This window comes from Miscanthus floridulus, chromosome 16 (genome assembly GCF_019320115.1).
Source record: "Miscanthus floridulus cultivar M001 chromosome 16, ASM1932011v1, whole genome shotgun sequence".
In the NCBI taxonomy this organism is placed as follows: domain Eukaryota; kingdom Viridiplantae; phylum Streptophyta; class Magnoliopsida; order Poales; family Poaceae; genus Miscanthus; species Miscanthus floridulus.
This window is the reverse complement of record NC_089595.1, coordinates 24,070,379-24,085,972: the sequence shown is the minus strand read 5'-3', so window position 1 is coordinate 24,085,972 and position 15,594 is coordinate 24,070,379. Positions and strand designations below refer to the sequence as shown.

The following is a 15,594-nucleotide window of genomic DNA, read 5'->3' as shown; positions in this document are numbered from 1 at the left end:
TTTGCTCTGCTTGAGAACCAAATCTGTAGTTTTACTAACAATGAGAAAGCCCTAGATCTTTTGGTCTGCTTGAGAATAAAATCTGTATGTGGTTCTACAAACATTGAGAAAGCAATCATACTTGTCAACTCGATCAGAAAAATCCCTCTTTTGTCTTCATAAATAGGTACAGCAGAGTAGTCTGGATGAGACTACTGAAAAGAATAAATGAATAATCTAGTTCACTTGCCATCATCCAAACCCACCTGGCACATGGATGACTGTCAATGGTGGGATGCCAGGATGAAGGACGTGTCGTGTTTGGACAACGCCCTCTTTTGTCTCATTTTGGCGGGATGCCATGACCAAACGTGTGTACCTCTCTGCAGCAGTACCGCAGGGTCCGCAGAGAAGACTCAGGTAGTGTTTAGTTCCCAAAATTTTTTAAGATTTTTCGTCACATCGAATCTTTGAACATATGAAGTATTAAATATAAATAAAAAATAAAACTAATTACATAGTTTAGACGAAATTCGCGAGACGAATCTTTTAAGCCTAATTAGACTATGATTAGACACTAATTGTCAAATAGCAATGAAAGTGCTACAGTACCATTTCGCCAAAAAAATCGCCAACTAAACAAGCCCAAGCCCTCAGGAAAGCTAATGGTGTCCGTCCATCTGTTTCTGATTGTTCAGTTTTGGTGGCAGGCGCAGCAGCATAGTAGTAGCGCGCAGTGGCAGTTGGAAATCATCCTTTCAGCATTGCTTCCGTGGATGTGGATGCCAAACTAGCACACCACAGTGGCATGCCCTTTCAACGATCTCCTGTCCATCATGTCACAACGATGCACCCACATACTCTGTTCGTTTGGCTCTTTACCAGTGCTGTAGCTGTTGATTTTCACTGTCACAAGTCAGCAGCCGTAGCAGCTGGAATGGCTGGCTTTAAGTCTATCAGCATCGATGACTAGTTTGAGCTTTAATTTTGCAACAACTATGATCTGTACTTGCACCCACCATACAAGTTGGTCGTACCTCCCATGCATTATTACTCATCATTCAAATATCAAGCACAGACTAGGTGACATACTCCGTCTGTTCCAAGATAAGTAAATTCCTATGATTCTTAGAGAAGATTTATGTTACTTGGAAGTTCATATTTACCCATATCAAAAGCTATTTTAGCATGTCAATTGCACTTTGAAAGTAGAGAAAGTAAAAAAAGAAAAAAAAACTTCTAAACTGTGTGGAACATACCTAGAAGTGTACTTACTTTGGGACAAATTTCAAATGCTAGAAATGCACTTAATTTAGGATGCCAGTTAAACCCAAAACATGAAATAATTTCCAGATGAGACCCTATATATTGAAACCATACAACTTCCTGGGGAGAGGTATGATTTTCGAGAGGCTTCAAAGTTTTCTCTAGTAACTTGTAAACAATTTCATATTGATCGTGAACAGGATATGTATAATGAGACCCTATATAGGGGGGGGGGGGGCGGTCTCCCCAAAAAATATTGGTCATGGACAAACACCTATTGTTTCTTGGATGTAGTAATAAGCATAGTCCTACTCCTTGCAACTAAAAGCACTGCTAACTTAACCAATTCCTCTTTAACCATAAAGAGAACCGAGGCAGCAAAGACACTTTGTACAATCTTTGTACCCATTCCTTTGTAAAACCCATGCAGTCCTTCGTAGCGGACCATCTTTATTATCGCATCTATTGTACCTGGTCAAAATAGTCAGCTAATGTTAACAGAAATGAAATTAGATATGTGTGACTAAAAAAAAATGGATATCTTGTTTATTATCAAAGCATAATGCTTCAGAAAATATCAACAATTTGTTCTCAATGTATATCAACAGTTTGTTTTCTCAAAGTATATCAACAGTTTTTTTTCTCTCAAAGTAACCATATAAACAATGATCTCAAAGAAAGTATATCAAGAGTCTTTCCTCGAACAAAACATATCAACAATTTGTTATTAGTTCCGTTGTGCAGTGGATAAATATACCTGTGTATCTGGACATCACATTGCTGCCAATTTCTTGTTTTGCCTGCAACCTTGACTGCAATAGTTAAGACATAGAGTAATAAACAATTAAAGCATTCAATCTTTCACCACCCTCCACGCCCTCGACATGGACTTGTGCCATTAGTGCCTGGAACTAGGTGGATCTAAAGCAGACCTAAGTACCAGGCCATTTGAGTGAATTTCAATTACTGTAATCTGTAAAGGCACACAATTTGAATTTAGGCACAATAGATCCAACAGTTCATTAAAATAATTATCGCCATTAGGCTACTTATATAGTATGAATCCAATCAATTCTAGGAATTTCACAAACATCATGTCTCAAGATTTTCATAGGCCTTTGAAGTAGGCTACTTACTTCAGTTCCAGACCAACGTATTTAAGAATAAAGTTAGCTAGAGTAATGTGCTGGTAGTCTAGAGTTAAAACTTTTCTTAGAGTACAGGGTTAAAACTATTAACAAGTCTCTAAATAAAATGTACCTTGATGACTAGCAATGGATAAGTGACTACAGTCAGGGGCGGATCCAGAACGGGGCTGCGCCCCGGGCTGAGCTGCTGATTCACGTTCAAAACAGTCTGATCTTGCTTCCTAGGCCTACTTTTGTCTAATTAAGATCATAGTTTTTTAGGCTAAACACCACATATGTTAAAGGGGCTACATAGACTCGCCCCGGGCTGCAGCCCGGGCCCTAGATCCGCCCCTGACTACAGTAGCTCCAAGTTTGGCTATTGCACCCAATAAAAAAACCTGCTCAAGGAGGGAAGTGCACAGAAAGACTACATAAATATATGTATGAACATTACCATCTGCTTGTGTATTCATACTACTAGTTTAATAATTTGTCACTGAATTTAGAGTAGTAACAAAGAAAATATATGATCTAGATGGTGATATGGGATAGAGAAGTCATGAGCTTGAATTCTTCGTTCTTGAGTATGTAGAAATGCACAGTTAAACATATGAAAATTAAACGGAACCCTAATCAAAGGCTACAACAAATATTGCAGCGGATCCGTGTTGCTTGCTACAGGTAAAATGGTGCATGATCAAATAAAGAATTAATTTTTTTCACAACTGCCCTATGCCCCTATTGAGTAATATACCGTGCTCTATCAACGCGGTAATTAATCTCGATGTTCTCCATTAGCTGGCTGCCGGCACTGCTCTGGACACACACCATAACTATGTACCGAGGCATTTTCCACTAAAAGTAGGATCTTATACAAATGAATCATGTTCTTTGTTTCAAATAAAAAAGAATCATGTGGATTAGAACTTTAGAAGAGACCGAAGAGACGTTTCGGATAACAAACTAATCATATATGTAAACAAATTTTCCCATAGTTACACTTAATTTTTCATGCTTAGAACATTCATAACTTTTCACAAGGAAATACCACTGAAGAAAATCCCATAACATAATCATTTGCAATTGCTAATTGTTACAATCCCATTAAGTAGTACACAATTGCAGAAAGTGGTTTGTAGGTAATAACAGCTATTTTGCGTGGAACATCTAATATAACATTATATGACATCATATAAAAATGAAATTTCTAGGTGAAGAATAAACAGCTAAGGTGATCAATGAGCCCAAACAATCATGCTTTCACAAAGTCAGGCGCATGCATCATTTCATAGCAGTGAGGTTCCTTTTTGGTAGTTTCTTTCCAGAAAGCTTTGACTGCAGGCGCTTTGCCAATGTTTCATAGATCATGAACTGAATCGATGGATTACATACCTGCCATTTTAAATGTTTCAAAGGTTTGGACTTGCATACATAACCCATAAACTTTGATTGTATATTTCAGAAGCAAATAACTAACCATGATTAATGTCGGAACAAGTCCTTTCCAAAATCCTCTTATACCAGACTCATGATAAACCTCCCGGATCTGTCTAAGACCGATACACATTAATAAAATAATTTTCATTACTTTAAATTGTGAAGTAAAAGCAAATTAGAAGAACTTGCAACTTCAGACACCAGCTATAGTTATTTTCAATCTGATTATATGAAACTTTGATTAAATTTATAATGTTCTAGATTAACAAACTACTCCTACCAATAAGAAAGTGAATTGAAATACTACTCATTCAGGAAGTTTGTATTTTTATAGCCTAATTATTAAGTGTATCTATTTACTATTTCTGAACTATTAAGTGTGAAAACAACTAACACAGTGGCATCTAGCATACTTCCCAATTCTTTCTTTCAGAAGATCTGTACCATTAATCATTTCATTTCTTTACTGATTAATTTTCTGTACCAAAACAATAAAAGTTTAGGATGAACGATTGCCTACTTGAGGCAAGAGTGCTAACCGCTTGAAGAGTACCATATGGACGAGGTTTTTCCGACTCCAGTTTAACCAGCCTATCCTTCAGAATTGCAACCTCCAATGAATTGGCCCTAGACATTTCTTTCAGTAAAAGCTCCGTCTTAGACTCCAATATTTTCTTTTCACTTGAGTATGTGTCTGAAAGACGGCCAATGATAATTACTAATTTGTTGCAGTTTTTGTTATGAGTGGTGTTAAAGCATATTGCATTATTGCAGTTAAATTTAGCCACTTCATTGTCAGTAGGCTAGGTAAAAGCAGGCCCCACATGGAGTTCAGCTAATATACAAATAATGTTTTTTTATCAAGTAACCACTTTTGCATGATTCTGGCTGGAAAAAATTGGATGAGTCATGGCGAATGTATGTAGTGCATAGTCAAGTCAATAGGCTTTAAAAAAAACTAGAAACTAGGAGGCGTGGAAATGCTTTGTGAAGAACAAACAAATCACAAACATATAGGTCCTGAACCATAAGGATTACAAGTTTGCTTTTTTTCTGGAAAAATGGCTTAATAAAGATCTTATTTATCAGCACTGTACTTTAAGGATTGGAGTCTCATAGTAAAATGAGACTATATCATATTTAACATGTTAACAACATTGTATGTAAGGTCACCTTATCAAGGTTCAACAATAAACGTCCAGCATAAAAAGCTTTGCTAATATTCCTATAGATGACTAATAGAGAAGATCATTTCTCCACGGTATAGTGCTAAGCACTTTTCATGTTCTCCAATGGTAAAAGTGTTAAGCACTCTTCATTTTTTCTCCATTTTTAAGTGCTCAGCACTCTCTAAATTTTACTCTAATGTCCGGTGCTAAGCACGGGGATTTCGTCATTTTTACTTGTTTCCTTGATCCTGCTACAAGATGTTGCTCTATCTTACAGCAGACTCGGGGACTAGGTGTGTACACTTCACCTAGCGGTGAGTGTACTGTTTTTTCCTCTTACTGGTCTTTAGCTAAGCTGGGAACTGTCTGTGTGCTCGGCTAAGCTGGGACTCAGTTATTCTGACTAAGCGATCGTTGTAATTCTTTGATCCTAACACCAGATGCATTCTTCACCTACTGTCAGGCTCGGGGACTACAATGTATACAATACACCTTGCGGCGCAAGTATCAATACTAACATCCTCTTTGACTAAGTCATGGATGATGATCATCTGACTTCGCCAACGAAGCCTAAGTGTGTACACTTCACCTAAGGTCGATGTCTCCGGCAAGCTCCGCCGCTGTTTTCTCCGCCGATCAACTGGTCGGACCGCTAGGTTCATGACCTTCGTCGCAACCAGCTGGTTGGACTGTTCGGCGCTTACTTCGCCGCCGACCAGTTGGTTGGGCTACTCGGTGTTCGATTCTTCGCCAACCAGCTGGTCGGACTGTTCAGCGCTCACTTCTACTTGGCGCTCACTTCGCCGCCGACCAATTGGTTGGGCTACTCGGTGTCCGACTCTTCACCAACCAAGTGGTCGGATTGTCCGTCGCTTCATCACCAGCTAAGTTGGGGACTCCTCGACGTTTGGATTGTTCGTCGCTTCATCGCCAGCTAAGCTTGGGACTCCTCGGCGTTCGGATTGTTCGTCGCTTCATTGTTTGCTACGCTAGGGGCTCGCCAGCTAAGCTGGGGACTCCTCGGCGTTTGGATTGTTCGTTGCTTCATCGTCTGCTACGCTGGGGGCTCGCCAGCTAAGCTGGGGACTCCTCGGCGTTTGGATTGTTCGTCGTTTCATCACCAGCTAAGCTGGGTACTCAGCGTTCGGATTCTTCGTGCAAGAGTCGCCAGCTAAGCTGGGGACTCCCTTGGTGGTCGAATCTTACTATGTCTCATCGTTGTACTATCAGCTTGCTCCATGCTGTTCGGATGAGGGTGCTGATCTTGGGCAGCACGTCTGGGTCTTGATACGCATATGACAGATGACATTGGCAAGCTTTCAGGCTTATTTTCTTTGACCCTGCTATAAGATTCATTCTTCATCTTCCAACAGGCTTGGGGAGATCTGCGTACTAGTTAAACCGGTCGGCTTCGACTTTCACCCCTCAGTTAACCAGTTAAACTGGTCGGCTTCGACTTCTACCGCTCGGATCACCAGTTAAACTGACCGGCTTCATGTTAAACTGCTCGGATTTGATCAAGACGACATCGCCAAGCTGATCCAAGGCGCTCGGGGACTAGCTGTGGGGGATATGACCCCGGTACTCACAAGACAAGACATGGGCCGTGCCCCAAAGGTGACCCAGCCCACAAGATCAAGGCGTGCACCGCAAGACTACATGAAGACGTGATTTATTGTATAATACCAAATAGTATATTTTTCTTGTAATCCTACCCCTCCAGAGTATATAAAGAGGAGCAGGGGTCCCCTAGACGAGATATATCGAATCTGATACACAATCAATACAAAATAACAGAGCACAAGATGTAGGGTGTTACGTCAAGCTGACGGCCTGAACCTGTATAAATCTTGTGTCTTGTGTCTCTGTTACTATCTGGTTCGTATCACGCGTACCTCCACCGATTCATCTACTACCGTGGGTATACCCCTCGGTAGATTGCCGATCAGATTTCATCGACAGAGTCAAACAATCTTAAATTTGACTAGTTTATAGAAGATATTATACTCCCTCGGTATAATGGAGTACCATTATACTCCCTCGGTATAATGGTACTCCACCTGTCCAAAAAAAAATAAAGTCTCACTTCCCAAAAAGTCAAACAATCTTAAATATGACTAGTTTATAGAAGATATTATGTACAGTTAGATTTTTAATTAGATTTATTATGAAAATACATTCTAGGATGAATCTAGTGATACTTCTTACACATCATAAACATCAATACGTTTTGATATAAATTTGGTCAAAATTTGTCCTTTTTGGACTGAGGGAGTAAGATTTATAGAGGGAAAGGGGCAAGAAGAGAAGAGGACAAGGTGGTACAGTTTGGAGAGGGTAGGTGATTATCTGCGCGATGATGCCGCCGCCGGCGCCGGCCAGCCCGTTCACCGCCGCGCTCGACATGCTCCTCCCACCTAGCAATCAGCAAGGGAGAGCCCAATATGATTTTTTGACAAAAAAAAGTCAGTGGGCAGTGTGATATAATTGGGTCAGATTCTGAATGCAGATATCTTGGGGTGCTCTGCTCGGCTGGGTTCCGCACAGCAGCAGGAAGGCAGGAAGTGAAGGAATGGGCGGCGTACCTAGTGGATAATCGTCGCCGGTGAAGCGCAGATGAAGACCTCGCCAAGTCGGCTCCGTTGCCGCCGGCGAGGAACCCGGACGTGGGTCACTGTCTACACTCTACAGACTGGATCGAGAGAAAGAGAGGAGGAGGGGGACTGAGGGAGAGACGGACAGGATAGCTTGGGAAGAAGACGACGTCACCGGATGGTGTGTACGGTGTACCTAGCCCGACGACCTCAAATAGATTCTTTCTTCGTCGTCACAATAAAAAAGGACCTTTATTATTTTCTTATTTTTTATTGGTGCCATTATTAAGAAAAATACTATTATTATTCGCTTATTCAGAGACGAGCAATTATAATTCCTTGATTTTTTTTAAAATATACGCTTCAGTTGGGTCTATTTGCAGATCATTGTATTTTCCTATTGCCAAGAGTGCCCCCTATCATCCACTCTCTCCCCATCATTGACGTGTGGGCCCCATATATCATCTTATTCCTCTTTCCCATCTCCTTCCATGGTGAGCAGCCGTCGCCGCGTCCACACAAGTGCGCGCCGAATTTTTTACTATTTGGCCCTTTTTCGTAAGTTTCTCACAAATAGACCCCTGGCGGAAAGAATTCCAGAAATAGACCCTTGGCTCGGCGCCAGAGTGACTGGCGCCGAGCTCAGCGCCACGGTCACTGGCGCCGAGCTCCTGAGCACGGGGAAATGGCCTGCCAGGGGGCTCGGCATCAGAGTGAATGGCGCCGAGCCACCTGCATTTAACCCAGCCCACCCTTCTTCCTCGAGCGTTCTTCCTCTTCTTTCTCCTCCCTCTCGGGTTTTTCTCTCCCCACTTCACCCTACCTCACGAATCGACATATTGGACCTTGAAAACCTTGATTTGATCCGTAGATCTTCGAGAGCAAGGTATACTCGCTCACCTCCTTGTTTTTTTCGAATCGATTCGGTACATATTAGTCGGATTTTTGAACCTAAGAATCGTCATCACTTAGGGTTTTATTGTATCCCTCAATATATGTATTATACAACCGTAGATTAATTCCAAGGCGTGAAAAAAGCTAGCAAACCAAGCCGCGTGTAGTTATGTTATGGGTTCATTGTTGTGGATGAAATGAGAAACCCTAGGTTTGGGGTATAATGTTAACTGCTTTTGGTTCTTAGAACGAAATTGGTTGTATTGTAGTTATGGTTCTCATTGATATTTTTTTGTGATGTTTTTATTTATGTTTGTTAAATTACATCCGTTTTGTTAGATGAAGAAATGTTTCGGGAGGAGTTTTGGCGAAAATGGGGTCGTCCTTGAGAATTATACCCCGACGCGTCTAGCAAAGATGCCCCCGTCCCTCCTGACCTTCCTATCCCTAACTGTGACTGTGGTTTCCCGGCCCATGTTTTTCAATCAAAACATCCAGACACAGCCGCGCGTTGCTTCTACACATGTAGTCGGTTTAATGTAAGAAATTGTTTGTACTATCCTTTTTCTTTATTTGTTTAAGTATGGTACTAATATTTTGTTGGAATCTCGTTGTGTATGATCATGAGAGGTGTTTTTTCTTTCAGTGGATCGATGGTGCAGATAAGTTTGATCCTAGGTACCTTTTTTCGACGATTAGTTTAGAGGGAGACATCCACGTGAGCATTTCAAGCGGTGGGTTCCACCCCCCCTAACCCTCCGGCAATAATGGCTAAGGAGAAGCACCTAGCCGTAGTTAGACAACTCGAGGAACCTCCTCTGTGCGATTGCGGAGATCGAGCTGTGATAAACCCTGAGAATACGTTAGAGTTTGTGTGTCCAAACAAGCATGAAGTCAGTGCAAAGTGTATGTGTTAAAATCTTGAGCTATATGTGTTCATGTACTAATGTCTCATTATTTAGGTATATTCAATGGCAAAGTGTCGTTTCAAGGAGTGGTTGTATGGTCCTAAAAACCAATGGCCGGAAGAACCGTGGAGGGTTAAGAAAAAGAAGAAAGAACGGGTAATCTACAAAGCACCTCCTGTCATGTGCGAATGTGGTGTAAAATCCAACTATGGCCTAGTCCCTTCGGAGCTTGAAATAGGCCATTATTGCGGCCATATGATTGAGTATGATGAGTTTCGTTATTTTTCTGGTAAACATGAAATCGTATTTTATTTGTTTTGCTAAGACATATATGATATAATATTTCTTTTGAATAGAGCACTAGGAAATACAGTTGGGAATGTTATGATAGTCAAGCTAAGTTCTTGGATGAACTGAAAAAGAGGCAACTAATTGCATGAAAGAGGGGATATGGACCTGACTACGTCAACCTATTCGTTAAACATCACAAAGAAAAGATGCATGAGTTTGCTAGACAGCACGGTATTTGTAACCCGATTGATGTTGGGCTTAACAAATGGGGATTGGAGAGGTGGATGACGTTAGAGGAGGAGAGGGCAAGGAATGAGGCAAGGGAGGAGACAAGAGTACAGATGCAGGTCTTGAACGAGCATGTTGCTACATTATGTGCCAGTGAGTGCTTGAAAACCTTTTTTCGTTGCCTGGTTTTAAATATAATATAATCGTGTTGCTAACTGATTGCATTTTATACATGAAGGGATTGGTTGCAGCGGGGAACATGCTATAGAGGTGGCTCGTGCAAGGTATGAGGAGAAGAAGTTAGATGGCCATAGATCACGAGCTAGTCGCACCGTTCAATCACCGATTGTGTTGTGTGATGACGGAGACGATGATGAGGACGACACTGGTAGACTGAGTGAGCTCATTGCTCTAGCAGAGGCGAGCATTCAGGCGCAGGAGGCTGACGACGACACTGGCAGACTGAGCGAGCTCATCGCTCTAGCAAAGGCGGGCTTACAGGCAGAGGAGGATGATGACGCGTTCTTCACTCAAGCTGCAGCGACCGCTTACTACAAGCAATAGGTAGGTCAGAGCAACGCAGTTGAGCCTAGCCACAGCAACATGGTTGTAGTAGAGGACTGGTACTCGGATAATGAGTTACTTACTCAGTACGTTTCAGACTGAGGATTTGGAAGTGCATTTGCCCCTATGTCTACTGTCGGCACGTAGTTGAAGTATCAATATGTTGTGTAATGTGGCATAGTATCGAACTTTTCATTATGTGGTTGTTTTCATTATCAATGGTCTTAATATTCTGCTTAATAATATGGACGTATTTAAATTTGAACATGTGCTACAAAAAACACTTAACGACGTATGGCATTATAGAAATCAACACACGAAACACATTAAATGGCATGTGACTACATGTACCGAACCTGGGTACAAAGTTTTCTTTGACTAAACCTAACATGCCTTAGGTAATTAAACCATGCCTTAGGTAATTTAACCTAACATGCCTTAGGTAATTAAACCTGGGTACATGTGAAAAAGATAAAGTCATCCTAGTAGTGTGGCCATATAGCAAATTGTGTTGCACCTTCTCCATAGTAGCCTCCCGTTGTTGTTGTTGTTGGTGGTGGTGGCGGGGGTGATGGGGGAGGCCCCTTCTTCTTGTGGTTAGGGTAGGTGCAATATGGATCATTGCAGAGTGCCTCCTGTGAATCGGCACCATTGTTGTTGTTATCCTGTTCGTCGTCCTTGTAACCGCTGCTAACTTCCCTTTCTAGATCGAAGATACGGTCTTATAGGTAGTAGATGTACTTCGCATGTGGATAAATAGGTCGAGGATCGACCCACCTACTGAACCCATAGTTTTCTTTGGCCAAGGAAGACTACAAAAAGTATGTCGTGTAAGTGATATACAAGACAAACATATTAAAGAAACAAATAGTAATAGCAATTACCCATGCTCGTGGGCATTTGAAGAAACGACGACCTCCATCTATTCCCTCGGTGAACATCTGCACTAGGCAGTCCTCACTATGCATGCATTTTGACCACTCTTCTTTCCTTTCATTGTATCCTCTTAGTGGTGCCTCTTTGGTGAAATCACTTTTGCTCTCAACTGGGAACCTCTCATAAAGAGCTTCCTCAAAGAAATCGGGACCAAGAGGACCCTCCCACCCCCAGGTAGTTTTCTTCCCCTTTCCTCTCCCTCTGGACGACCCTCCAGACATTGGTACTACAATGAAAGCAAATGCTAAGGAGTGTTCTTCTTCCCTGTTGTTTGTGTGAATGAGAGGGAGTGAGTGGTTATTTATAGGTTGAGAGGAGGAATGGAGGCCTATCAATGTGCCATGTCAGCGATCCGTGTGCCTCTTCACCTCAGCCCTTGGATCAAACAGTCATAAGATGGATGGTGGAGATAGAGTTGAGTTATGCTTCCTTGCATGTTGTCCGTGTATCTGAAAAGTCTATATCAATGATGTGATAATTCGATGTTATCCGTGTATCTGAAAAGTTTATGTTTATTGTCTGAAAAGCATAGATTCGTTCACTGTTACTTAGTAATCCTAGATTCTTCTCACAGCATATGTACAAATATTCCTAGATTATACACGTAATAAATTTATAGTTAATCTGTGTACTACATTCGCGCCTTTGTACAAGTGTAGTATGATTAAAGGTTCACGCAAAAAATTCGCAAGATACGGTCTTGTATTAGGAGCATCCACAGTTACAAACAGAGACATCAATATATATTCCAAACATTTAATCTTGTAACGAGCATAATGCAACCACAACGAATATCACAACCAACATAATATGTCATGCAAAGTCCAAATAGTCCACAATGTCCATACAGTCCTGAATAGTTACAGAAAAGTAAATACAAAATTCACAATAGTTCATAGTAACACCTACCACGTCCCTCGTTGTCTCCTACTCTTGCCCCTACCCTTGTGACCTAGAGCGCTAGTGCCTAGAGTGTAAGGGTCACGCGGACGGCGTCACCTAGTGCCTAGAGGCGGTGTAGGATGAGTCGATGGAGCGTCATGGAGCTGAGAGGGCCCAAGCTCATCGTGCCTCTTGTCCATGTCATCGTTGTCGTCCTCCTCGTCCTCATCCCCGTCCCCTGTAGTTGCTTGACTAGAGGAACCCAAGGCTCCTCTTCCTATGGAAGGATCGTACACGTCATGCGTCATGTTTGTCCTACAACCACAATGACTAGCCGCACGGCGTAGATGACGTGACAGCCTCTGTTGTACAAAACTATGTTAACTGAAAGAATATAACATATTAATGATTTGTTTGAAAGGATATTTTAAATCTTACGTCTAGGAAGCCAAGTATGTAGTCGTCATTGACTCTTGGCCGAACGTGCTCGATCTCTTCAACTGAGCTTCTCAGTGTATTGCCCTGCAACAAAGTTTTCAATAATAAGACTTTTGAACAGATAGCATTTAGTTTTGTTTTCTTTTGTACAAGAATGTAACTTATTATAAGGGTTATACGGCTCGAAGGTTGCAATAACTACAATAGATAACTCCTAATGTCGGTCCAAGAATGCCTAATGTATTGTTATGTAACTCAACGTAATAAAATAAGGCGATTGGCTTACTACTCTGTCCAAGATCGGTCCTGCCTCCACCTGCCTTCCTGCATGAGTGGACTGGTCGTACATCATGTCTTCGTCGGAGGAGGACTCGATGTCGGCGTAGTCAGTTTTGGTCCACTGTAGCCTGAGCCTGCACCATGTCGAACACTAGTACCAAGCCTGGTACCGCCTGAACTCACGGTTCGTGTGTGGCTCGTTGTTGTCGTCCAGGTTGTTGTGCATCTCCTCCCATTCCTTAATGTAGGACTGGTGGTGCCTCTCCCAGTCAAAAATCTTCTTGTTCCTCTGACGATCCAACCTACACGTATGTCATCGTTACATTAATCCACGTACGTGGCACCATATTATAAGAAATGGACCATCATCATGAGACATTTGAAATATCAAAACACTTACTTGTGTAAGTCAACGCCAGTCGAGAACAGAGGCATAGGCCAAAGCTGTCTCACTCCAAATTGGCGTGCAACCCTATCTGGCAGGTGGTACTCAACAGCATAGAAGCAGATTATAGGGCACCTCATCCTATAGAAGTAGTCGTCGGCCCCACAGACGTTGCTCAGCTAAAAAGGAAGTGTGTCCTCTCCACCATACAGCTCCCACTCCACCTGTAACATATCCAAATAAGATGTTAGATGGTATACTAATTCTTTTCAAAGCAGCATGGAAAATAAAATTTACTTACACTAGACGCCGTCAGCGAATCTAGCTCATTTGTGTACTCAATGTACGCTCGGTCTATCCTCGTGTGCGGAACCCTGACCTGGTCCCAAAGGTACGCCCATGTTGGCTGGCGACTTGGAGGCTGACCTTGGAACCACTCACAATAAGCCAGAACCTCTGGACGACCAACTAGAAAACGAGCCCACATCCATAGCTGTAACAGGTACACACATCCACCAAGTGATGGGTTCGCCGTAGACCGATGACACCCCTTGCACAGCTGCCGGTATAGAAAACACAAGACTGCAGAGCCCCAGCTGTACTAACCCGCCTGGTCCCAGTCACTGAGGCAGTGGATCCACATGCAGGACGCATTGTCACCTGTCGCGTCGGGAAAGAGAACGCAAGCAAAAAGGTGTAGGATCCACGCCCGATATTAGTACCCAACCGTCTCCTCATCTGCCTCCTCGGGGCACTGTGCGAACTCTGTATGTAGCCATGAGATGGGAACTCTAGAAGTGCGAGCCCCTTGCTCGCCAAGCTCACGCCCAAGGAAGGCCTCCACTCGTGCTCTCTAGCCCTCTGACCTGCACTGCCCGGTGACTGGGTTCCCATGAATCCTTAGGCCTAGCATCTTCTGACAGTCCTGAAGCGAGACTATCATCTCCCCAAAAGGTAGGTGGAAGCTATGAGTCTTCGGCCGCCACCTATATTTAAGACCAAGCAAGATTACTTGTCAAAATGTCAATCGCATGAACAAATGGCCATGAATGGAGCCAATGATTCACTTTAATACCTGTCTACCAATGCAGTTATCGTCACTGAGTTGAACTTAGGCAACCCATGACGAACCTGAAAGGAGATGACATCCAGCCTAGCTCTTTGCAGGAAAGGAGTGTACCTATCGTCGTACTGAATGTCCAAGAACCCACTATGGGTCCTAGAACGAAGGTGCAGAAGGTCCTGCTTCGAATAAAACATAGTCACATGTTACTTCACGAACACATGTACGAATAAAACTTATAGATTATTACCTGCCCCAGCGCAACGAGACGTCATCGGTGGGTCTCCTCGTACGTCGGGTCCAGCAGGTGGAATTGCTCCATCCTACAAAAAAGTGCATGAATTAGAATTGCAATGTACAATGAAACATGAACTTATAAATGTATAAGTAATTGACATAAATACAAGCATAAATTGAGACATGCATAATTAAATATATGAATAAGACAAATATAAAATAATACTATAAACCAATAGTCCTACCTCACTAATCTGCCAACGGCAACTTCGTGATTTGTGGCCAAGTCTACCGCACTTGCCGCACTCGTACTGCTCGGGATCAGTAACAAATGGAGTTCCTCTCCCACGCCTAGTTCTTTCAGGTATCTGATCCATAACCATCCTATGCCTCGTCCTCTGCCTTGATCCACGCTTGTTCCAATGGTAAGCTGGATCCACAATGTACTTCGGCCCATCATATGGAGGCCACTCTCCAGGGTCCCGGAAAAGGCTCGAAGCGGGGGCTCCATGTGTTCACAAGCGTGTTGACACTAAACTCATGAGGTATCCTCCTCTCGATATTATAGTTGCGATGCCTAGCTGCTGCCACCAAATGAGAATATACAAAGTGGTATTACCTTGGTTTACCACAAGTGCACTTGAAATCTTAGAGGACAACCACATGTATCCTCGACTCTCAGACCTCACCGTCAGACGTTGTACCACCCCTATGCTCGACCTGATAAGTCCCTATGGCGTGGTCAAAGCATGCAACCTCATGTGTGCCAGCCCTTTCTCTTGCCTTCTCTAGGTGTGTCTTTGGTTTCGGAGCCCATATCTCTCCATCACTCCTCAACTGCAATGCATGGGCGTGTCTATTGTTGAACCAGGCAACAAGCTTATAGAAGGTGAATTGAACAATTGCATTCATGG

General features: G+C 42.7%; 1 protein-coding gene across 1 annotated transcript; it reads right to left on the bottom strand.

The window, feature by feature from the left end:
- Nucleotides 1-1,285: 1,285 nt before the first annotated feature.
- On the bottom strand, nt 1,286-7,608 carry LOC136513388 (peroxisomal nicotinamide adenine dinucleotide carrier-like). The gene is made up of 8 exons (XM_066507396.1): nt 7,567-7,608; nt 7,307-7,398; nt 4,352-4,506; nt 3,853-3,921; nt 2,738-2,773; nt 2,506-2,538; nt 2,003-2,057; nt 1,286-1,716 (listed from the first exon to the last, which is right to left on the bottom strand). Exons 3-8 carry the CDS (start codon nt 4,445-4,447, stop codon nt 1,520-1,522), a joined length of 486 nt encoding a protein of 161 aa, XP_066363493.1. The 5' UTR covers nt 4,448-4,506; nt 7,307-7,398; nt 7,567-7,608; the 3' UTR covers nt 1,286-1,519.
- Between the last annotated feature and the right edge of the window lie 7,986 nt (nt 7,609-15,594).